This window comes from Meriones unguiculatus, chromosome 6 (assembly GCF_030254825.1).
Source record: "Meriones unguiculatus strain TT.TT164.6M chromosome 6, Bangor_MerUng_6.1, whole genome shotgun sequence".
Classification (NCBI taxonomy): Eukaryota; Metazoa; Chordata; class Mammalia; order Rodentia; family Muridae; genus Meriones; species Meriones unguiculatus.
In genome coordinates, this window is record NC_083354.1 from 101,452,001 (window position 1) to 101,475,380 (window position 23,380).

Genomic DNA, 23,380 nt, shown 5'->3' on the forward strand with positions numbered 1-23,380 from the left:
ATTGGGAAAGGGTGAAGGAAAGAGATTCTGGGGGGTTTCTTCAGGTGCCGTTTTCCTGGATCTCTTCCTCTATTGCACATCTGGCGAAGGAAGAGAGATAAGTCAAAATACTGAAGTATACAGACACAAACCTACATGCATATGTCCACCATTCTTCACCAGCCGTGGGTGGAAAACTGCCCTAAGACGTCCCTAGTTCAGTGAAGTGCTGAGTCGGGATGGCCAGCACCCGAGTAAAAAGCCAGGAGTGGCAGAGCATGTCGGCCATCCCAGCACTGTCCCCGGAGCTCACCAGCCAGCCAGCCAGCCGAATCAGTGAGGAGGTCCAGATTCGGGGAAAAACTGTTTCCAAATATAAGGTGAGAGATGGCCAAGAAGCACACCTGCTATGCACACTGGACCTACACATTCACAGTTACACACATGTATATGCACATTGCATACAGAGAGAGAGAGAGAGAGAGAGAGAGAGAGAGAGAGAGAGAGAGAGAGAGAGAGAGATGCCTATTCTTCCATGTCTCACCTTCCTCAGTCACAGAGTGCAACTTCGCTACAGCCTTGGACACAGCCTCCTCCTTCCCCTCCATTTTTTTTCACGGAGTGGCATGGTTGCTGACCAGACATACATGCTTCCCTGAGCTTTTCAGTCCTCGTGCCAGCTCACTGGAGTCATGGCGTTTTTAATCTTTCGTCTTAACTATAAAGCAGAAGCAGTTTTCTTTACGTGTGTGCTGGCACCTCCTGTCCTTGGAAGCTGGCCCATCCTCCCAGGATAACTGACCCTCGTGGGAGGGCGCATGCACTCGGGTAGTGGGCCTTTCCACCCTGCAAACACAACAGGCAGAGGCTGCCTTTGGAATCCACTCGACACATTGAGGACAGTTCTCAGCTTGAGACCACATCCGTCCAAGGCAGCTGCGTGAACTCCGCGGAGCCTCAGCAGCCGTGCTGCAGAGCCAGGCCGCGGGGACTGTGGCAGCCTGCTGTCTCAGATGTGATGCAGGGGAAGTGGAGGGACTTGTAGCCCTTTGTTCTCATTTTGCATGCTTGAGGTATATGCTAGGTTGTTTTTTTTTAACATGTAGCCAAAAATACATCTCTGATAGAGAAGCTTTTCTCTTACAAAGCTAGCCTCCTTCTCAGCGCACGGTGAGAAGGATGTGTCCTGCTTACCGCACGTGGGTAGTTAGGGAAGAAGAGTGTCGGACTTGGAAGTGTCCAGAGGTATGAATCAAGAACCAGTAGGACCAAACCAAGAAGCTGGCTCTATACTTCCTGACCAACAGACAGTCTCTGGGATGCCAGAACTTCTGGAATCCCTCGGCCTCTCCACACACTGAGATAGAGCCCTCTCGAGCCTACTCTTCCTAGGGTTTTCCAAGACACGAGCATTTGCCTTTAAGGAGCTTCAAGCCCTGTCCAGTGGAAGTGTCCCCACATCAGCTGTATATGAACCGTTGGCTATCTGGGGTGTGCTGGCATTTTTGTCAAAGGCTGCTGGGTATCCCAGTCAGAGACACATGCATATGTTGAGTCCCTGCTTTCTGTTTCTTACTTTCATGATTTTTGGAGCCCATGCTAGATCATAATTTTCAATTTTCCTGCCTCGGCCTACTAGGCTAGAATTACAAGCATGTACCTGCAATGAATCGTGAACTGTAAAGCTCATGAAATAAGTACTTGAAGTCAGCCAATGTTTTGGAATGACTATGGAGTAGATTCCCAGTACTACATGCTGCCTTCAAAGACTGCCTGTGATTTTTTTTTTCCTCGTGGCATCTATTTAACTGGTTGGGCTCACGAACACTTCCCATGAATCTTAGGCCTGTACATTCTGGGGCACTCAAACAGTCCTTAAGGGTTGCCTTTGTGGCTATACGCACAGTTCTGAATTGTTGATTCTGACTTTGAGAACCACAGGCACCTTTCTAGTAACTAGAAAGGAATCTTCTAAACGACCACAGTTCTCAAAAGGGCAAAGTGAGGGAGGCCTGGGAAGGGTTAGATTCAGGCCACACGGCAGCGTAAGTGGAAATGCGTAGAACAGAGGCTGAATTGCACGGTATGCACTCCCTGTAATTTTCTCAGCCAATGGGTAGACAGATGGATGGGCGGAAGTCCTTGTGCCACTGTGGGAATGAAGGCTCTTCAGACCTACGGCCACATGCACATCAAGGAAGGCGAAGGCCAAGTCTCAGCACCAGGGAACTAGGCACATGTCCTCCAGCACCCATTGGAAAAATACCTTGCTGGCATGAGTTGACATTAAGGTCAGGGGTTACCATCTAGACAGTACTTAGAAATGCAGAGCCATTGTCCCCTCCAGATTGGCCGAACTAGAACCTCCAGGTCATCAGCGAGTCGCTCAGATTACAGGTCTGTGCAAGCAAATAGGGCCAGAAGGGTACATTTTCAGCTTGCTCCCAGAGGTCAGGAACACTGCTTCAGACGCTGTGCTGCGTGAGCCATGCTCGTTCCTTCCTCCGCCAGCAGCTGAGGGAGTCATCCCTGCGTTCTGGGCCTGCATTGTCCACTTCTGCCTAGCACTGTGGCAATTGGTGACTGTGGCACGGTGACGGGACGGTGTGGAGAGAGCACCTCAGCTGCCGTCTCTATTCTGTCACTTAAACCATCATCCCTTCCCATGTTTTGCTTCTCCAGTGCTGAGGGTTGACTTCCCCATAAGAAGCATGTCTGGCTGGACAGTGCTGTCAGAGGACGCAACAGAGCAGCAGGCTCACTATTAGCCCTGCCTGTGTGCGTGCGTGCGCACGTGGTGTGAGCGTCCACTTGCCGATGCACCTTCGGGAGCGGAGGCCCCGGTCAATGCCAGGTATCTTCTTCGTTTTGAGGTGAGGTCTCTCACTAAAGTTGAAGCTTACTGCTTGTGGTTTTCCAGCTGGCCGCTCAGCTCCAGGGATTCTCGTGTCTTTCTGCTCCTGGCACTGAGACTGTAGACATGGGCCACCATGCCCAGCACCCGACATCGGTGCCAGGGTTCACGCTTGTGCATCGAGGACTTTGCTGACTCAGGCCGTCACCTCAGGCACAGATCTGAGCTTCTAATACTGTGAGCTCTACCAGGAGGATTTGACTGGGAAGTATTTATGTCCAAGAGTTCATTTTTCAAATCAAAGAAGTTATTTTTTGTTATCTTGTATGACGTGAAAACAAAGACTGAGTCAGTGACCCTCAGAAGCCAAATAAAGAGGGCACGAAGCAATGCTTAGCTGAGTGTGACAGCAGAGAGTCCCTGGCTCAGGAGGCAGCCTGCACGTGAGCACCACATCCATCAGAGCTGGCTGCTGCACAAGGCCCGCAGAGTGCTCCGGCTCCCACGGAACGACAGCCTATGATTAATGCACCGTGAGAATGAGCAATGGCCAAACTAGGCATGGTGGCGACTCAAAGCAAGTATGGGTGGAGATCCCTTGTCCATCCTTCCTGGGGGGGTGTGAGAACATTGGGAACACACACCTCTGGATGGCCTTTCAGAGTGCTGGTGAGAGCGGGGAGCCCTTCCACTGACAAGGCGATGAGCAGGAAGACCCACAGGAGTAAATAAAACGTCAGATGGATGGACTGGAAAAATGGCCCAGTATCTAGGAGTACAGTGAGCTGAGTTCATCCTAGCATCCATATCAGGGGGCCCACAACCTCCTGTGACTCCATTGCAGGGTATATGACTCTCCTGGCCTCCATGACATAAACCCACACATAGACATATTATTAAAGATAAATCTTTTTTTAATCACGGGGTAAGAGTCTGGTCTGCAGTATAGACTTATATAGGGTTCTGATGGATTTTATTTCAAGGCTGGGAGTCACAGCTGCTGTATAGCCACCTCCTCAGAGTCCCAGGGAGCCTGGACTGATCACTGTGCTGTGTCCCAGTGACCTGGCAGGCAGACCTGGGTCAGTCCTGTGACCTGTGTCCTCATAGAAAGCTAGCCTGAACACTGAGAAAAGCAACTTCTTACTCAGGCACTTCAGATAGCAAGGCCTCCTCAGGAAGCCCGAGGCTCCGCCGCCTCGGAACTCTTCCTTCTGAAGTTGTGTTCTAAGTGCCTACTGTGTGACACACATTGGGCCAACAGCTGACACCCAGGGAGGCCCGTGGAAGAGACACTGAAGTGCTTTGTCATTTCACGCTTGACAAATGGTAGACAGGACAATTCGGAAGGAGAGAGGGCCATGAGGAGAGAGAACCTGTTTCAGAAAAGTGGCCTTGATGCTGAGCATCAGAGGACAGGACATCATGAGATGTGGCTGTGAATGTGCAAAACCCTCTTTCCTTCGAAAAGCATAACGTCCAGCCCCCTCCAAGGGAGGAGACATGGAGTAGTCATCTGTGAGAGAGGAAACGGGATTGCCAGCACTGAGAGGCCTGCTCAAGTCCAGAGTGAGCGTCTGTCCCCATGATGCACTGGGCTTCTTAAGCTGTTGCACCCTCTTCCTGCTTCTCTTACTTGCCTGTGAGCTGCATTTGCATTTGACAAAATCTGTGCTAGTCTTCCTCAGAAGCAACCAGCAGGAAAACTTCCTGACCAGAACCTATTTATCAAATCATGAAGATGCTGAGGTTCCCTTTAGAGGTGAACACACGCCTGCCCTCAGAGACATTTTCAGTTAGGTCGGGTAAGCAAGCTTGCAGCAAAAAGAAAGGATTCCCAAGGCTAACTGCACACTTGCTGAAATGTCCCTCTCACAGTCCAGGGGCAAGCAAAGCCTCGTCACCTGCCACCCTTCCGGTCATAGGCTGTATCACCCTGACCCAGATGCTCAGTGAATCTCAGAGTGTGTGTAACACACACTGCTAGAAATAACAAACCCTCTTGCTCCTCTTGTCCTCCTCTTCTCCGTTCGTCCTCCCCCAAGTCCACATCAAATCATGGCAAGGAAAGCAAGGGAGAAGTCACTCCCTTGCCCAGAGGTCTTCAACCCATGGGTCATGACCCCCCACAAGGGTTGCATATCAGTTATTGCCATTACAATCCATAACAGTGGCAAAATTACAGTTGTGAAGTAAAAAAAAATGAAATGATATTCTAGTTGGAAGTCACCACACCACGAGGAACTGAATTAAAGGGATGAAGCATCGTGAAAGTTGATGACCACTGCTCTTGCCTCTTAGTATTTATGGAAATACTAAGCGAACAAAACTGCTGAGCTCTGATGAACCAGTGTGAGGAGTACTCAGGTGCTCCCCAACAGAGGCCTGCCCAGCGAGCCTCCAAAACTGTCCCTTTGTGCTGGTGGAAGTGTGGCTTTCTGGGTAGCATGCCTGTCAAGCTGCTGCAAGAGGAAATGCCGAGACACTGCTCTGCACTGATGTCACACACAGAAAAGGGTGCCTGGGAGAATCTTGGCCCAGAATCTTATGCCACCTTCTGATGTTTGGGTATCTTTCTTCCATGCCTCAATCTTGGTGACATCAGGATAGCCATCTATGTGCACACAAAGACAGAAGCTTCACAGCACCCCACAGTGGAACAAAACACTCACTTCCACGATTCAGGCATGTGCTATTGCTTAGCAGGCTTGCCCCTGTCTGTCAGAGTCCCTTCAGCCTAAAAGGATGTCCACCCAAATGTCCACCCTTGAGCTAAGCTCTTTCAGCACATGAGATGGTCCATTTCTAATTGTCTGCATACGCAGCCCAGAGGGACCAGGAGAAGTCTTAACTGAGGGACTGTCTTTATTGTTGATTGATGCAGGAAGACCCAGCCCAGTGTGGGCGGCGCTTTTCCCTAGTAAAGGGGGCCTGAGCTGTGTGAGGGGAAAGAGCAAGCAAGCAGGACCGTATGCATACATTTCTTTCTGTTCTTGAATGAATGTGGTACAACCAACTGCTTAAAATTGCTGCCACTGTGACTTCTCTTACTGATGACCTATAACCTGGAACTGACAGAAGGGAAGTGAGGAGAGAGGACAGAGAATTCTGTCCTGGGAGTCATCCCCTCGGCCCACACATCCGTCACTTCCTGCAGCTCAGGGATCCGCCTGAGAATGTGGGTCCTCGTGGGTGCTGACTTGTCTGGTTTGTTTGTAGCCCATAGTGTGTCCCGTCACCACACTGTTCACAGACCTGGTAATAACCTGGCAGGAGCCATTCCCATGGGGCTTGCAACTCTGCCCTTAGTCCTTAGGGGAGGGGTCATCAACAGAGATGGTTTCTGGCATCCTTAATTAGAGGTCCAAAGGACAGCTATGATGCAGTAATAACTGTCATTACTGACCCAAACCTCCTTCAAAGGAGCTAAGTGTCGGCCTCCCTGGATAATACAATCAGGCCAGCCATCCCAGCCATGCAAAGTGTTATTATATGGCAGGCTGTGATCAGAGCACCTACCTGCTTAGGGTGTTTCGCTAGAGAAATAAACACCTACCAGATGCTCTGTACCCTTCATCACTTTTGTCTGGCATTTGCTTTATTTCCTGTTGGAATTGATTTGGGTGGTTGATAATCCAAGCTAACTAAGACAATTAAAACAGCAAACATGACCAACAACAATTATTCAGGGCTTCCAGGAGGCACAGCCTGTTCACTGAGGCCGAAACTAGAATTATGCTGCCACCTTGTGGCTTAAAACAGCATCTGCTTGCCTAGTCCTGCGGCGACTTAATATGCCAGGGTGGGTTGGTACCCAGAGAGGACCTCTCCCTTCTCTGAGGAGGAGAGGGGTGTATGCAGGGGGAGTAGGGAGAGGAGAGGAGGGGTGCTACAATCAGGATGTAAGATAGATGGATGAATGGATGGATGGATGGATGGATGGATGGATGGATGGATGGGTGGGTGGATGGATGGATGGATGAAAACAACAGCATGTGCTCTAAAAATAAAAGGCCAATAGTTTTGCTAATGATTGAAATAATAGAATCTATATATTTGACAGGATGATAATAGACTGTGAAGTTTTCAGCACAAAATAAGCAATCTTGGTATGGCGGTATATCCATATAATCCCAGTACTCTGGAGGCAGGAGCAGTGGAAGCAGGAGCTCAAGGCCTTCCTTGACTACACAGCCAGTTCAAGACCAGTGTATGTTACATAATAAAGTAGAGCCACTTCTAAATGAATTCCTAGCAGACTTATAACCCAAAATACCTATTCCCGCCTTTTTAGTCAAGTTGCTGCATGCCCCCAGTCTTCCAGAATTGACATATGTTTGGGGATTCAGGAAACCCCACTGCCCTTTTCCAGTAATGCAACGTATTTTATTACATTTGTCTGTATTTTTATTACATATCTGTCTACATCCTGATTGATATCAGCGAGCATATTCAATAATGAAGCATACTATACAGCAAAAAGACTTCATGCCCAATTGTTAACGGCTTCTCCAACTGCGTTAACATTACCATCTTCCACACCTCAGCTTCGAACACAGGTGTCTGTGAAGGTACAGTAAAAGGACTCCTACACCCTGTGTCAAGTAATTTCAGAGGCAAGCTAGAAACCTGAGACAGTGGAAACTCCCAGGAATCTATGAGGGTGACCGTAGCTAAGACTCCTAGTAATGGAGAATATGGAGCCTGAACTTGCTGTCTCCTGTCACAAAGCAAGACTTCCAGCAGAGGGGTGGGGGTGCCAACCCAGCCACAAAACCTTCCACCTAAGGTCTGTCCCGCCTGCAAGATGTGCTGGGGTGAAATTGTGGGAGTGGCCAGCTAATGACTGGTTCAACTTGAGAACCAAGCCATGAGCGGGAGCTCACACCTGACCCTACCTGGAGGGCCAGCAACCAGAGTCTACATAGTCCAGAGACTTAGAACCAAACAGGACTGTCAAAAAAAAAAAAAAAAAAAAAAAAACGTCAGCGAAGTGATTCCTAATGATATTCTGCTATATTCATAGACAGGAGCCTAGCATAATCCTTGTCAGAGAGGTTTCATCCAGCAATTGATGGAAACAGATGCAGAAACCAACAGCCAACATTAGGCACACTGGAGGAATCCTGCTGAAGAGTGGGAGGAAGGATTGTGGGAGCCAGAAGAGTCCAGGACACCACAAGAAAACCTACAGAATCAACTAACCTGAGTTTATAAGGGCTCACAAAGACTGAACCATCAGTCAGAGAGATTGCATGGGTCTGACCTAGGCCCTCTGCATATGTGCTATGGGTTGTGTAGCTTGGTCTTCTTGTGGGACTCCTAACAGTGGAGGTGGCGGACGTCTCTGACTCTTTTGCCTGCTCTTGGGACCCTTTTCCTCCCACTGGGCTGCCTCGTCCAGCCTCTGATGTGAGAAGAGGCATGCCATCGGCATCAAGGACATGCCACCACCTCCCCTGGCACCACGTGCACCTGTGTACACCATTGAGACCCTCCAGGGACCCACTATAGGGCCGGCCACTGTGGTTCCTTTTTTACCTCATGCCTCTGCCCAGATCCCTGCTGTAGCCTGGGTCCTCCAGTAAAGTGGCAGAGGAACCTTGAGGTAGACGCTGTCCAGTGACCGGGACTTTTGAGATTTTTACCCCTGCTCACCGGGAGAGTGATGGCTGACAATCCCTCTTGCCATTGTAGGATTTTTATATAGGGTAAGAGCTGGGGAGGATTCCTTTCACTGGCTTTTGATGAAGTTCTAATTGAAGGGGGTAAGCCAGGAGTTTTGACACATTTTCTGTGAGTTCCATCTTTTATTCAGCAGCTCACAGTCACTCCCTTTCATCCTCCCTCCCCAGGCTGCCTTGCCAGGCTGGCACCCCACATACTTCGCTGTATTCAATCAGCCCCCTCCTGTTACAGGAACAAGAGGGAGGAATGATGAGATATGCTCAGAAGTGGAGAGGGGTGCTGGAGAGCCCCTGCCGCGGCTTCTGGTGCTCCGCTCTGCCTTGGAGCAATCCACGCACGCAGCCAGCTGTCTTCAAAGACGATAGCTCTTTATAAATAGCATTCATTAATCAGATGTGTGAATGAAGAAACAAAACAGCGTGTTGGGGGAGATCAATCCTTTGTCTGTGCTTCCGCAGATATTGCGTGGTTTACAGCTACCACAGAAGTTATCTCATAGGTCACCGTGCTGAAAACGCTTTCTTGTGTGTGTCTTAGAAACCTATTGCTGCAGCAATTTATTAGGCACAGTTTAAAGTGGGCAGTTCTTTGTACCCTCCAATGTGGTGGCGATTTTATTCATACAGAAGCAATTTGTCTGTGTGTTACTCTGAGCCTGTCTTGTTTACAGGCATAATACATAAGTGGAGAAGAGTTCCTCATTACCCAAGAAATTCTAATGTCTGCATTTGTAAAGCTTCAGAAGGGTGTTCACGTGGTCTCGCAGACAGGAAAGCGGGGTTTTCTCGGCTGCACTGTGCCTCGCTATGTACTGTTCCTCTTCCTTGAATTTCCAGGTGAACGTGCCAGGGAACAATCTGCCTTTGTTGACAAGGCTCAGACTCTCCCCCTTTCGGTTACGCTCTGGTTTGTCACTAAGACACCCTAGATGTGCAGGGTATGCAGCCTCGGGGATGGCCTCGTGTTACCACAGTGACGTCACTGAATCAAATGACAATGTAGTCAGTGCCCTTCTGCAAGGAAAATGTTTTATGACCCTATTATCCCAGCTCGGAAGTTATGTTTTCTTACTTGAGAGTAAATTCCAGTTCCTTTTATTTAGAACATTCCAGAACTAACCAAACTGGTTGTTTAAATAAGGCCTCTCTTACCACAGATATTAGCCTGGTGTGTTCCTCTGTCCTCAACGTACCTCTAAGGCTGAAATACTTGGCAGTTGGACCAAGCATTGTCAGAAGCATTGTGGTGGGAACAGGGGCCGGCCCACATGAGTTTCCTTGATGCGTAAGAACACAGTCTGAGTCCAAGCAGCTGCACTCATCATTCTGGGATTTTTTTTAATAATTTATTAATTTTTAGTGCATTAGTGTGAAGGTGGCAGATCCCTTGGAACTGGTGTTACAGACAGTTGTGAGCTATCATGTGGGTGCTGGGAATTGAACCCAGGTCCTTTGGAAGAGTAGACAGTGCTCTTAACCACTGAGCACTCTCTTCAGCCCCCACCATTCTGGGATTCTTGACCAAGTTCTTTCCTTGCTTGGGTCCAACTTCCTGGTCTTTAAAGTGGGGCAAGCAGGGCTTCCCATCAAATGGTGGTGGTGGTGATAGCCGGCATCTGGAGGCACCCGGGAGCTGCTGAAAACAGGTCTGATGCCTGCACTCTAGGTCTTCATGAAGATCTTGCTTTCTGCTATGGGAGCATCCTCAGCACAAGCTCCCGGCCTTTCCTTTGAGAGTGAATTTGCCAGGTACCCAATATCAGCTCAGTGAAAACTCCCCTTCCAAGTAAAGCCGCACATCGGTAGACAGCATGTGCGGGTTTGTGGACGGATGCTCTGTTTAGTCACTCACACTGATGTGAGCTGTAAGAGGAACATGGGCTTGAGGAGCTAGGGAGATAGATGGTGGCTGCGGTGCCCGGGCGAAATGTGTGTCTAGGGAACTGGCGAGATGGCTCAGACATAAGGCACTTACCACTGGGCTTGACAACCTGAGTTCTATCTCCAAGACCCACAGGAGCCTTGCAAGTTGTCTTGTGACCTCCACCTTTGTTCCATGGGGCACACACACCTGTACCTGCTCCAGACATGCCTACCTCCTGCACACAGCACCCTGGCTACTTCGAGGCCTTGCTGTCCCCCCCCCCAGGCCCCCTCCCTTGGAGTTCTGTGCATTTCTTACTTGAAGTGCTTCAGACAGAAGCGTTAGAGACTTCAGATTCTGAAATCCAAGCTACCCTGGAGAAAGGACGCAAGCCTGACCATGACATTCACGCGTATTTCGTACTCTTTCCGTACACACTGTGAGGGTGATTACATGTGGTTCCAGGGCACACGCATCTTGATGTCATGTTCCAAAGTTTTTGACATGGCCTCACGTCAGCATTCAAAACAGTCTTGATTCGGGGATCTTTCAGGTTTCGGATTTTCAGATCAGGAATGCTCAACCCCTCCAGAGAAGTGGCGCTAAGTGTGTTATTCTCTCTGCAGGAGGACGAAGCCCCCGGGACCCATGTGACCACCCCTGAAGAAGTGACTGCCCCAGCTGGCCATCCCAGCTCCCACCATGGGCCCTGCAGGAAGCGCACTGGGCAGTGGCCACATGCAGATGCAGATGGTTCTATGGGGAAGTCTGGCTGCTGTGGCCATGTTCTTCCTCATCACCTTCCTCATCTTTCTGTGCTCCAGTTGTGACAGGTTAGAGCAAACATGCATGATCAAGAACATAAACCTATTCACTGTGCCTACAGGAACCTTTGTATTAAAAAGCCTCCCTGACCCTTGTTCACCAGTTGGTTCCAAAGGTTCCAGGGACATTTCTCATCAGTCATTTGAAGATCCTTATTGATCCTCCTGAAGAGCAAAGTAAAGATGCCTTCCTATTTTAAATGTCTCGATGAATTCTTGCCATTCTTTGAACACATCATTTTTGTGTGTGGTCTTTCTCCTGCTGTGTGCATATTGAAACCTCAGTGTGAGGTAGTACATGTTTTTCCCACAATTGGCGATTCCTCAGGATGATCACCATTATGTGGCTTGGCAGAGCTCTGTATTATTAAAAATGTGTGTGGTGAACTGCCCTTTATGAAGAAACAGATTTGTTTTCTTAGAAGACAGACTCACCTAATGTGGAAGCATTTTTTTTTCTCTTTAAGCATTGCACGTGCCTCCCTTTTCTCGGAGAGGTGGAGTTCTCTGTGATAGGGCAGGAGAATCGAGGTGGTACAAAGGGTGCAGCCTTCTGGTACTGCTGGGAGCCAGCCCCGGGTTCAGCTCTCTCAACCTCAAGGACACTTAATGATATTTAAAAGTCTCTTCTGTGTGCCACCCTAACATCTGGCAAAAAGGGGAAAGCCAGGCTCTCTGGCCTCGTGCACCCTCTCCTAATCTCTGCCAAGCATGGACCCAGGCCCTCAAGGCAAGGACAAGCACGGAAACTTTAGTTCTAGCTCCTGTGGGCTTGAAGATTCTGCGGCTGCAATGACTCGCTCTCCCGCTAGGTGCCGCCCTCTCCCCGCCGTAGATGGAAATGTCCTTTCACAACCGATGGCTCTCTCTAGACTGTTCCATGTAAAACACTTTCTATTTTTACTCAACAGACTTTTCCGTAGACTGGAGGTACATATGACTCATCCCGAGAGCATGCCACCTTCCTGGTGTGCCCAAGTGGTATCTCCTGTATTCTCTCTCATCCCTATCAGACTCTTGAGGGAAAAGATGAGATCATTGCTAGGATTTGCTGAAAAGAAAAGCCAGTGTCTGTCATGTGAGCATTCTAGGCACAGACAGACCCCGAGTGCAGCCTGCCTCTGTCCTGCCTCTGTGAACTTGTCCCTCTGCTCACTGGGAAAGGGTGTGCAGGAAAGGATTTCACCCCTTGCTGTCAGTTACGACATTCTCCTCCTCTCTCTTAGCACATTCGACCTAGTTCAAACCACCAGAGGGCTGAGGAGCTGATAAACGTTAGGCTAGGGAAGCCCGCTCTCCTCTTCACCATAAGGGGCACATCTGACGTCAGAATGACATTTTCTCTTCCCTTTCAGAGAGAAGAAGCCCAGGCAGCACACCGGGGACCATGAGAACCTCATGACTGTGGTGAGCCTCAATGTGTCTGTCATCTGTCTGCTCACACCTATCCAGCCATGTCCCTGCTGGCTGTTGACACAAGTGAAGCTGGCTTGTGCACTTAAATGGAAATCAGCTGTGGCTTTCCGGAAGTCCGTAAGCGCAGCTGGGGCCGCAGTATTCAGGGGAGCTTGTGAAGTGAATGCAGTAGCTGGACTGCCTGAAAGAGCATGACAGGGCCCCAACCTGCTGCAGGGGTGTGTCCCTTCTGGTCTGAAAGTGCTGTCACAAGGACCGACTGGATGACTCAGATCAGACTTACTGCCCCTCCGCCCTGGAAAGCAGAGTCCAGCACTCAGCGTTGTTACGTTAGCTCCTTCCGGAGTTGGCTCTGTTCCTGAGCTCAGTTCACACCAGTCCATGACTTCACCTTCCCACAGCCTTCTCCTCTATCCCTCATGTCACCTTTCCTTCTCTGAGTGTCTGCCCTTAGGGCCAAGTTCCTGTTTTTATAAAGATGCCCTGCTCTAATGTGACCTCATCCAAAGCGGCCCTGGTTTCAGATAAAGTTACAGTCTGTGGCACTAGGGACTACAATGTTGACATTTGGGTAGAAATATAACCACTCAGCAGGGCCTGGCCTCGCTGCATTCACCAGCCCGCAGCATTTGATGGGACCTTGATGGACCCAACAGTCTCAAGGAGGGATCCATCCACCTGGGTAAGGAACAGCCTGAGGCTGTCACAGCCTGTCTGTCCTTTAACTCATGTTGTGCCCTTAAGTGGTAGCAGTCTCAGCAGCTGTGTTCGCCGAGCTGTGTGGAGTCCCCTCTGAGCCCCAAGGCAGTGCTGAGAGAGAAGTCTCTTCCTGCTCAGAGCCAGAAGGAAGCACTTTTGCTTAAACTCAGGGGATCCAGCTGGTGTGCTCTGAGCACATGCACGAGGCACCAGGCTGCCTGAACCTCTGCTTCCTCCTAAGCAGGCAGGAAGCAGCCAGGATTCCCGTCCTGGCTCCCCCACCCAACCCCAGACCCCAGCGCTCTCTCCCACTGTATCTGTGTGAGACCAGCATCCTCCCCCACCACAGCTGTGCTGGCCCTCAGCATCAATTTACTCACTGTATCACTGTATTTTCATCTCTTGTGTTGTCCCCATTTCTCCTTTGTTCCCAGTATCTCCATTCTCTCCCAGTGATGGAGGAAGGAAGGTGGAAGGACAGGGTCCTGTGGTTCTCCCCCCCTCCTTCCCCTGAGTCAGATGGAGAATGGGTTGTAGCTGACGTTGGGCTTGCGCCTCCGTCCTCACTTCCTCCTAGAACAGGGCTCTCGGGTATGGCTAGAGCCAGGAGCTGGTATGAAGCCAGGTTTCAGGGGTGGGACTACGCTGATACAGGTACCAACACGAAGGCCATCTTTCTGGATCTTCTGTCCCTGCTATCCTGCCCCGGGGGCAGCAGCCTTCGGCAGCAGGAAGAGTGCTGCAAGCAGAGGAGAAGGCCAGCCTTCGTCTTCTTCCTCGCAAAGGATCTCCTCCACACACCTTCAAAACATGAACATGTCTACCACAGTCTACACTCTAGGATGTGTGCTCCCACCGACCATGAGGCCTGCACACACTCAGTTGCCCACCTAGCTCCCAGCTTTCCTAAATCATTCCGTTTGCTGACTTGTTCTCGTTGCATCTAAGGTGGGAAACAGTGGTTCAAGCATAGATTGTGGATGTTTGGCCGGGATACGTTATACGGGAAGCCTTCCCATGATTCCCCATTCCTATCACCTAAGGACACCGTCTCCGCAGTGTTAGCATCTGTTTCTCGGGGTCCTGGCAACCCACACGACAGCCATCTCAGACAGCGGCACATGGAGCAATGCTGGCTGAAAGAGCAGCCTTCCTGGACACATCGCCACACATCAAGGGCCGTTTTCTGTCTGTTGTCATTAATGTCCCATCGGAGTGACAAAGTTTGTAAAGCCAACTACCCAAGACTTCTGCAGAGGCCACATCAGAATTTCCCTGTGGGATCCTGGAAGCTGGGTTGTGTATTGGGCAGCAGAAGCCATGAACTTGAAAAGGATGGGGTCCGTCATATGCCCGTTTGAGTTGCTTTGTGGGGCCAGTTGAGTATTGGGTGAAATACACCAAGGACCAGCTAGTTTCTGCCTGCCCCTAATGGCAGCTCTCCCTGTCAGGCTGTTCCAGGCAGGGCCTACGCACCGCCGTCACCCTGGAGGAACAAACTGTCGGTGCTACTCTTCCTTCCGAGCTCCCATGTGTTGTTGAGAATAGGAAAGGTTTGCAGAGTAAGTTTTCAGTAGATGATCATTTTAGTAAAGCCTGAAGCCAGAGATTAGCTCCGAAATAGGCTCACAAGTGTATGGCATTAAAAACTGTGTTGACCAAATTTCTCTCTTCCCATCAGGAGACAGCAGTGACAGTGTGCTGTTTGTTTGTTTGTTTGTTTGGCAACACCTGTTTGTTATAGAGATGGTTTTGGCCCCTGTTTCCCGTCTGTTCTGAGACACACAAGAACTTGTGACACACGCACCTCCCCTTTGTCTTGAGCTAAGGAAACACAGTGTAGCCCATTTGTAACCACCAGATGAGAGGCTGCGTGGAGACAGGAGATTCCCAGGGCCTTGAGAGTGAGGATGGCCCCCACTCTTGACACCTGTAACCAAAGGGGCTCAATTTAACTGTATCTGTTTTACCTAAATTAACTAACGAATTCTGGGATTTGCTCCGGCTGCTTTGCTTTTAGGGGTGTCAGCCTCTTACCGAAAGATGTGTTTGGCTTTTTCAGCCTTCCGACAAGGAGATGTTCAGCCACTCGGCGACCAGCCTGACGACAGACGCGCTGGCCAGCAGCGAGCAGAATGGCATGCTCACCAACGGCGACAGTAAGTGTCCTGCAGAGACGCCCCTGAAAGGACCGGGTTTCCAATGAGGCAGCTGACAGGGCTGGAATGATGAGCCGGCAGTTAACAGCAGTGGCGCTTCCAGAGGACTGGAGCTTGATTCCCAGCACCCACTGCTCTCCGTAACTGCAGTTCCCGGGATTCAACGCCCTGGCCTCCACAGGCACCAGGCATGCAAGTGATGCGCAGACACATGCAGACTGAACACCCAAACAAACACGTAGTCTTTTTTTAATTAAAAAAGGTAGCTCAGAAACTAGGCAATGTATTGTAGCCCAGCCATTATTACTACCAGTTGTAGCCAGAGGCCTCATTTGCATAATGACACCTAATCTCTTTGTTGGAGGCTGGGTGCCAGGAGCACTCTTGGAAGCCTCTGTGCTGTCACTTACTACCCGTCCCTGTTCTGTCATTACTTTTTCACAGGTAGGCCACACTAAGTCCCCAGTTTAAGAGCGAGAGGACTCTAGCACAGGGTTACCGGATCAAGTTACCACACAACTAAAGCCTGGAGCAGCTCAAGGTCACCAGCGTGGGGTGTTGGCAATCCGGCCCAAACTTCCTGCTGGACTTCCTTTCACATGTTAGGACCCTGTAATCTCTTTGGTTTGTCTAGGTAACCCAGGTTTCTCTACCCATCTCAAAATCAGCTGATTACACAGGCACGTATGTGTGCACACACACACACACACACGCAGCTGCTGTGTGGTACAGCCTGTTCCTTTCCAGAGACTGGGCTATGGACCTCTTTGGGAAACCAAATCCTTGTCACGCAGCCATTAGTAACCTGACCGGGGCTTGTTGTCACGGACTTGAAAGCTGGGAATCTGCTTCTCGGGCAGGCACTCCGCATGCTCTGCAGTCGTCCACCTATGGTCACATGTAACATGCATTCACCCAAAGCAAGGAAGGAAAGCCGGTCATCATCAGTGACACCCTAGGTTGCAGGTGCCCCTCTGCCCTGAGACCAGGGAGCCAGCACCACAGCAGGAGCCCCTCCTGCAGGGCGAGAAGGAGCTGGAACTCTAGGGCTGCTGAAGCCAGAGGTGCTGGACACAGTATTAGCCCAGGTTTCTTTTTTTCTTCTTCTTCTTCTTCTTTTCCCTAATAGTTTGACATTTTGCACTTCCACACATGGACAGACTGTATTTTGAGCACATTCACACTCACTTACCTTCTCAGTGCTCCCACACACACACACTCCTCCTGACCCCCTCCTCTTCCCAGGTGCTCCCCTTTCCTGTTTCCGTTTTCTCGGTTTGTTGTTGTTGGGGGTTTGGTTTGGCTCCTGGTTTTGGTAAAGGACCCCATGAGCCCCTCCTGGCTGGCTCACCGTCTCTGATTTCCCCACAGTGAGGTCCAACTTGATACAAACTTTTTTTGATCTAAGCACCCTGAGTGCAGAATTCCATTCCACTCATATATAGTTGAACAGTCTCTGGCACCTAGCCAACACTCAAAATCCATGTGATAAGGATGGACTTGGCAGGCGTCATGGTTGCCATTTTAGAGGCAGCCCAGGGACATACTTCTTATGTGAGGCAGGGTTGTGGGGCCTAGGCAAAGTGGAAAGAAGGCACAGTGCTTCCAGGTCGTTTGTGACACTGGCCTAAAGGTCCATCGTTGCTTCTCAGCTTCTGTTGTGTCTGCCAGATAAAAGTGACCGTGACGTGGAGGGGGGGCAAGAGCACCTTTCCCTCCACATAGGCAGAGACCGGTTAGACTAGGGTCAAGAGGTGCCACACATGCCCCCTGCTTTTTTTGGGTTTTTGTTTTTTAGATTCTTGCCGTATGGCCCCATGTTTGTCAGCTTTGTTTGCCGCACGAGGTTGGAACCCAGAGCTTCGTATATGCCAGGCCAAGCAGCCCTCACTCCGCTTTCCATTTTGAGATAGGTCACCCAGCCTGGTCTTGAATTCAGTCTTCCCACCTCGGCCTCTTTAAGCAGGTCCCCGGCCCACCCCATAGTAACTTTCACCCTGAGCATTGTCAGGACCTCTGCCTACGCCGTTCTCAGCGGGACTCACAATACATGATGAAGTATAGCCCGCTTCATCTATTAAACCTTTTCCTGGGAAAGAGACGATGGACAGCTTCCCTTTAAATGTAACAGGATTAAGAATATGCAGCTGAGCATCGGTAAAAGCAGGTTTGTAGGTGTGACATAATGGTCCTCCACTGTTAACACCCCCCCCCCGCCCGTTTAGTTCTTTCAGAAGACAGCACCATGACCTGCATGCAGCATTACGAGGAAGTCCAGACCTCGGCTTCCGATCTGCTGGACTCCCAGGACAGCACGGGGAAGCCCAAGTGTCATCAGAGCCGGGAGCTGCCCAGGATCCCGCCGGAGAACGCTGTGGACGCCATGCTCACAGCCAGGGCTGCGGATGGGGACTCGGGGCCCGGTGTGGAGGGGCCCTACGAGGTGCTCAAGGATAGCTCCTCCCAGGAGAACATGGTGGAGGACTGCCTGTATGAAACCGTGAAGGAAATCAAGGAGGTGGCCGACAAAGGCCAGGGCGGCAAGCCCAAGTCCACATCCACCTTGAAGGAGCTTCAGGGGCCCCGCGCGGAACGCAAGGCTGACTTCGCTGAATATGCCTCTGTGGACAGGAACAAAAAGTGCCGACAGAGCATGAACGCCGAAAGCATTCTGGGAACTTCCAGTGATCTGGACGAGGAAGACCCGCCCCCTGTCCCGGTTAAACTTCTGGATGAGAATGCAAACCTTCCAGAGAAGGGAGAGCGAGAGGCAGAAGAACAAGCTCCGGAGGGGACCAGTGAACACAGCAAGGTGGGCTTTTGTCCTGCTGAGAAGGTTACCAGTCCTGGGAAATACGTAGAAATACAAACACATAAATAGCAGGCTCATTAAATGATGAGAGTGATGCGGCCTAGTGTAAGCTGTGCTCGGCCTTTTCTCTCTCTACGCCTTAAGATGCGGAAGGTTTGTGTTTATAAAACCTTTCTCAGCCTCTCATTTGGAGAGTTTCCAGTAAGAACTAAATAGGCCACGTCCTTTACCTTCCTTTATCCCCCCTCTTCACGGGGTGGCTTCCTCAGGCAGCACGGCAACCTTGAGCCTTTCAGAATCCCACAAGTCAAAGCGTGGTAGCCTGTCTAGACAGTCCAGATATGATGGTGTCCCTGCCTGCAATTTATTATGTATACCTTTCTCTAAGGCCTCGATAAACAGGCCTTATTTTCATGAGTTTCTAAGCAATGTTTTAAAGCAATTTTTAAAAAGTCTTGTCAGCAGAAGTCCAAAACGCGGCAGCAGTCCACAGCATGTGTCCACAGAATCTAAGCCACCGTGAGCCTCAAGGTGTCTGGATGTCCAGTACCCCTCACAACTTAACTCCGCCCCCTCCACTTCCGTCAGCTAATATCAGATTTCTGTTATCTACATAGAAAAATGCAAAATTGTCTTCCAGCCATAGCTTCACCTCCGGCCCTTTGCAGGGGGACAGGCAGGGGTCAGCAACTGTATTATTGACAGCCCCCCCTCCTGCGGCTGCATTGGGTATAGTAAGAAGTCCTTTCAACTTTCTGCGTTACCTGTGAGGTCAGGTAATTGCAAGCACCGTGAAAGCATTTGTAAGCGTGTTCACAAAGTGCGGAAGTGTCCACCCTTCCTATAACTGAAGACAAGCGAAGTGTGCACTGCCTGAGCTAGCTTAAGCTTCTCGTTGACAGACATTCGGAAGATAAAGCGGCTGGTTTGTCTAGTGTAAATGAGCAGTTCTCCAGATTTCACGTTGAAAACTGGATGCACACACCTAAGCGCTGAATTATTCTTTCACGTTACAGGAGTGGGTGGTCCTCCTCCATGTAAACAATTCCAGTGTTGATCGACTTAAGAATTTCAAATGTTTAATATTTATCAAAACGAATGATTTTATTTTGAGCATCTGCTATATGCCCTATGGCCTTCTAGATGTTACTACACCAGCAGACAACACAAAATAATGAAACTCCCAGGTCATGTGGAACTTACACTTCAATGCAGAAGAGAGAGCCATCATACAGCTTAAAGGGAAAGAAAGCATAAAACCAGGAAGATTGGGAATAATTGGTGTGGGGAGTGCGCTTTGGGGTAGAGTTCTTAGCTTCTGCCTCAGTGTAAAGCTGATCTTAAGCACAGTTAAGGGGTGCCTGAGAAAGCTTTGCAAGTGTTCTTTGGAGATACCATGCAGCTTGATTTCTGGGAAGCCCCTAAGTTAGCTATATGGCTGATATGTGGAGGAAGGGCTGGGGAGTGAACAGAGATGGGCAAAGAGGAGAGCAGTTTGCAGATAGCTACTGGGTGTGAACTTCGGAAGCCCGGGCTTACAGTCTGAATGAAATCAGCAGAGTGGTGCGAGGTAATCTGTGCTTTGAAAGCTTCCCCTGCTTCAGTAGCCTGAGCTAGAGGATCCCAGTCAGGATGGAGGCAGCAGAAGTGAGGGGAGGAGCTAGCTATGGCCAAAAGCTTGGTTGTGGCCATGTCTGGGAGGACAAAGGCTGATACACCAAGGGCTGACACAGCCAGTAGGCACAAGGAACCACTGTGAATCAGGGTAGAGCATCACGGGCAGGCGAGAGCTGGGCAAGGTTAAACGTCTGTGCTAGGGATATGCCATTAGGGCTCAGCACTGGTCCCAGTGTTGACATATCTCAGGGCCACTGGGAGGTAAACGGGCTAAGAGGGAAGCCTGAGACTGGATCCACACAGTTCAGAACCAGCAGCAAAAATGTTCTGGTTGGATGAATGTATATCAGGCCAGAAGAGTCCCAAGAACAGGGGCCTGAGGGTTGGGGACCTAGTGAGAGAGACCAAAATAAGAACAAGAACCAGGAAAGGGGGCAAGGTTGCTAGAGTCTAGGCAAAGGATGTGCCTGGGAAGGAAGGAGTGACCTCAGTTCACCTAGGACAAGTCATCATAGTGATGTGGTCATCATTTGGGACCAAGATGAAGAGTTCCTCCTCAGACTAGTGAAGGTAGAAGCTCAGCTGAAATGAGTGCAAATGGGGAAGTTACCTGAGACCTTGCTGTACCACGGTGAGGAAATCTAGTGTGTTTGTGTGCATTTGAAGATGACCGCACTAAGGGAGAAGGCTGGTGTGGAAGGACAGAAGGCAGTGTGTAGGAGGGACGGCTGAGAGCAGGGCATGGCAAGCAAGTTCATGTGTGGTAGCTGGGAGAGGAGAGAAGGACACCAGGGCTGCTGGGGGACAGGGTAGAGTCCAAAGAAATCTATTTACCTCTTGAAGTTCCCTCAGAGAATTCAGAAGCCAGGCCATCAGCCAGTGAGTGAGGAGATGCTGTGCTGGGGGGTGAGGGTGTGTTGGGGCTTTTGAGAAAGAAGAAAAGATACTGAGTAGATGGACTGGGGAAGAAGAACAGAAGCAGAATGCCTTGGTGAAGTGGCCTGAGACACAGAACCTCTCTGAGGGCCCATCCACAGGTAAAGCAGGGAGGACAGATACCCGAAGGGGAAATGAAAAAGAGTTGCATCATAGGTAAGGGTTGACAAATGATTGGAATTGGGTTGAAGAGAAGAGTATAAATGATGAATGCTGGTCTGAAAGGACTTCTAGGAACTGGTGTGGTGAAGATACTGGGAGATGGTGGAGCATGCTGTCAGTGTAGGAGAGACAATTTGGATGGATATGTTTTTGTTGGAATCAAGAACTAAGATAAAAAATATGCTAGAATTAGTTAATTAACCGGAACCCAGATCACAGAAGAACCAGGAACCAGGCTCACTGAGAAGCAAGACAAGGAGAGCTTCTGACACCCTTGGTGTTCTTCCTGGGGACACCGTGGGCTGTCAGATGTAAAATGCCAGCATGTCATGTAGAAGGGCCGCATTCTTGTCAATCCTCCACTGCCCTTCCTCAGTGACGACTAGGAACCAAACATTGAAGTGTGTGATGTGGCTGGGCAGCCAGGAGCATGGGCGACAGCTGGTGGAGGAGGCTCACAGTTTCCCGTGGTCTGTAGAGATCACTTGAAAGCATTTGTATGAACATGGACTGTTTGCATAGGCAACACAGGCTAGGTTACACTACCAGCTTCAAACTGCTTCACTTTGGTTTGCAATGTTTGTTTTTTGTTTGTTTTTTAACAGAGATTTAGTTCCTTGTCATACAAGTCTCGGGAAGAAGACCCAACTCTTACAGAAGAGGAGGTAAATTTCAGTTCTTTTCAAGTAACCGAAACATCTCTTAGGAAATGTGTCTATCAGGGACTGGCAAGATGCTTCGGCAGTTAAGAGCATGTACTGCTCTTGCAGAGGAGTGCAGAACCTAGGTCGGGCAGCTCACAGCCACCTGTCTCACCAGCTCCAGGGGAATCCAATGCCTCTGGTTTCCACAGGCACCTGCACTCACAATCACACGCAATTTTACTAATAAAACTTGAAAAATAGGAGTTAAATCTGTAATCCCGATTATCATAAACCCAGTCCGGTACAAACAGCTACAATCCTATCACATGGGAGGTAGAGGTAGGAAGAGCAGGAATTCAAGGCCAGCCCTGGTTACATTAGGCTAGCCTGGGCTACCTGAGACTTGGTCTCAAAAAAGAAAAAGAAAATTCTCACCAGGCAGTGGTAATGGTGGTAACCTTTGATCACAGCACTCAGGAGGCAGAGGCAGATGGGTCTCTGAGTTTGAGGCCAGTGTGGTCTACAGAGTGAGTTCCAGGACAGCCAGGGCTACACAGAGAAACCCTGTCTCAGAAAACCAAAAAGAAAAAAAAAAGAAAATTCTCATGGGGTCTTAATTAGGCTTTCTATTGATGTGCTAAAACACCATAACCAAAAGCAATCTGGAGAGGAAAGAGTTTATGTGAGCTTATAACTCTCCATCACTTGGGATATCAGGCAGAAACTGAAGCCTGGGCCATGGAGCACTGATTCCTGACTTGCCCCCCAGAGCCCGCTTTCTTACACAGTCCACTGTCACCCGCCTAGGGCTGGCACCTCCCACAGTAGGCTGGGCCCTCCCACATCAATCATTTATTTAAAAAATGACCTACAGGCTGATCATACAGGGGTCCTTTTTCCCCGTGAACTTCCCTCCTTTCAGACAACTCTAGCTTATATCAAGATAGAAAAAGCAAACAAAACCTAGTCCGCACAGTCGTGTTATTCACAAGCGCAGGCTCGGCGATCAGGAGGCTGGAGTATGTGTAGATCAGTGCAAGCCTGGACTGCATAACAAGACCCTGACCCGACCAAAACAAAAACAAAATCGTAGTGCTTCTTCTCGGGAGTAAATGACTGTGATCATTCCCTTTGTTGAAAAAACTGACAAACTCTCAAGCCTGGGCTTGGATGTCAGAGTTGACAGGTTGGCTTCCCATGTCGGGAAGGTGCCGGACAGGTGGTGGGGGCAAGAACGGCAGGTGAGGAGGTAAGCAGAGTGAAAGACCCGAGGCAGGAGGAAGGGTTGGACAAACATGAGGAGGAGGGAGAACTAGGTAAGAAAAAGAGTTTTAGTCAACAGCCGGATAGCCATCCCAGATAGAAATCAGCAGTGGGCTAGAAAATTCCAAAAGTCAGGATGGATGGGAGTAGGAAATTGGATCCTGCCTGAAAGACTGGGAATGGGACCCCTCTCCATGAGGAATGTTGGATGCTGTCACCTCAGGAAAGATGACATCCCTTGAAGCAGCAGGCGAGAACAGGTAGTGAGTTCCTAAGAACCAGAGTAAAGATCAGATTTTCAGGGATGCGCTTAAGCGGTAGCAGCCACAGTTACAGCGTGCGCTGTGCTAGGTCCAGACAGAGCACTGTTGCTGTTCATGGCTGGGGTGTGTCCAGCATGGGACCTTTGTGCCTGTGGATACCTGCACACAGAGGCAGACACATCACCTTCTCCAGAGAACTCC

The 23,380-nt window shown here is 49.9% G+C and overlaps 1 protein-coding gene across 2 annotated transcripts in view; it reads left to right on the forward strand.

Annotated features, from left to right (window-relative positions):
• Pag1 (phosphoprotein membrane anchor with glycosphingolipid microdomains 1) overlaps positions 1-23,380 on the forward strand; it is a 133,929-nt gene that overhangs the window by 103,169 nt on the left and 7,380 nt on the right. For both annotated transcript variants that reach the window (XM_021645645.2, XM_021645647.2), the window contains 5 exons: positions 11,011-11,217; positions 12,564-12,615; positions 15,386-15,482; positions 17,708-18,294; positions 21,615-21,674. In XM_021645645.2, coding sequence (XP_021501320.1) covers positions 11,087-11,217; positions 12,564-12,615; positions 15,386-15,482; positions 17,708-18,294; positions 21,615-21,674 — 927 coding nt within the window. In that variant the 5' untranslated portion in view covers positions 11,011-11,086. The remainder of the gene's footprint in view (positions 1-11,010; positions 11,218-12,563; positions 12,616-15,385; positions 15,483-17,707; positions 18,295-21,614; positions 21,675-23,380) is intronic.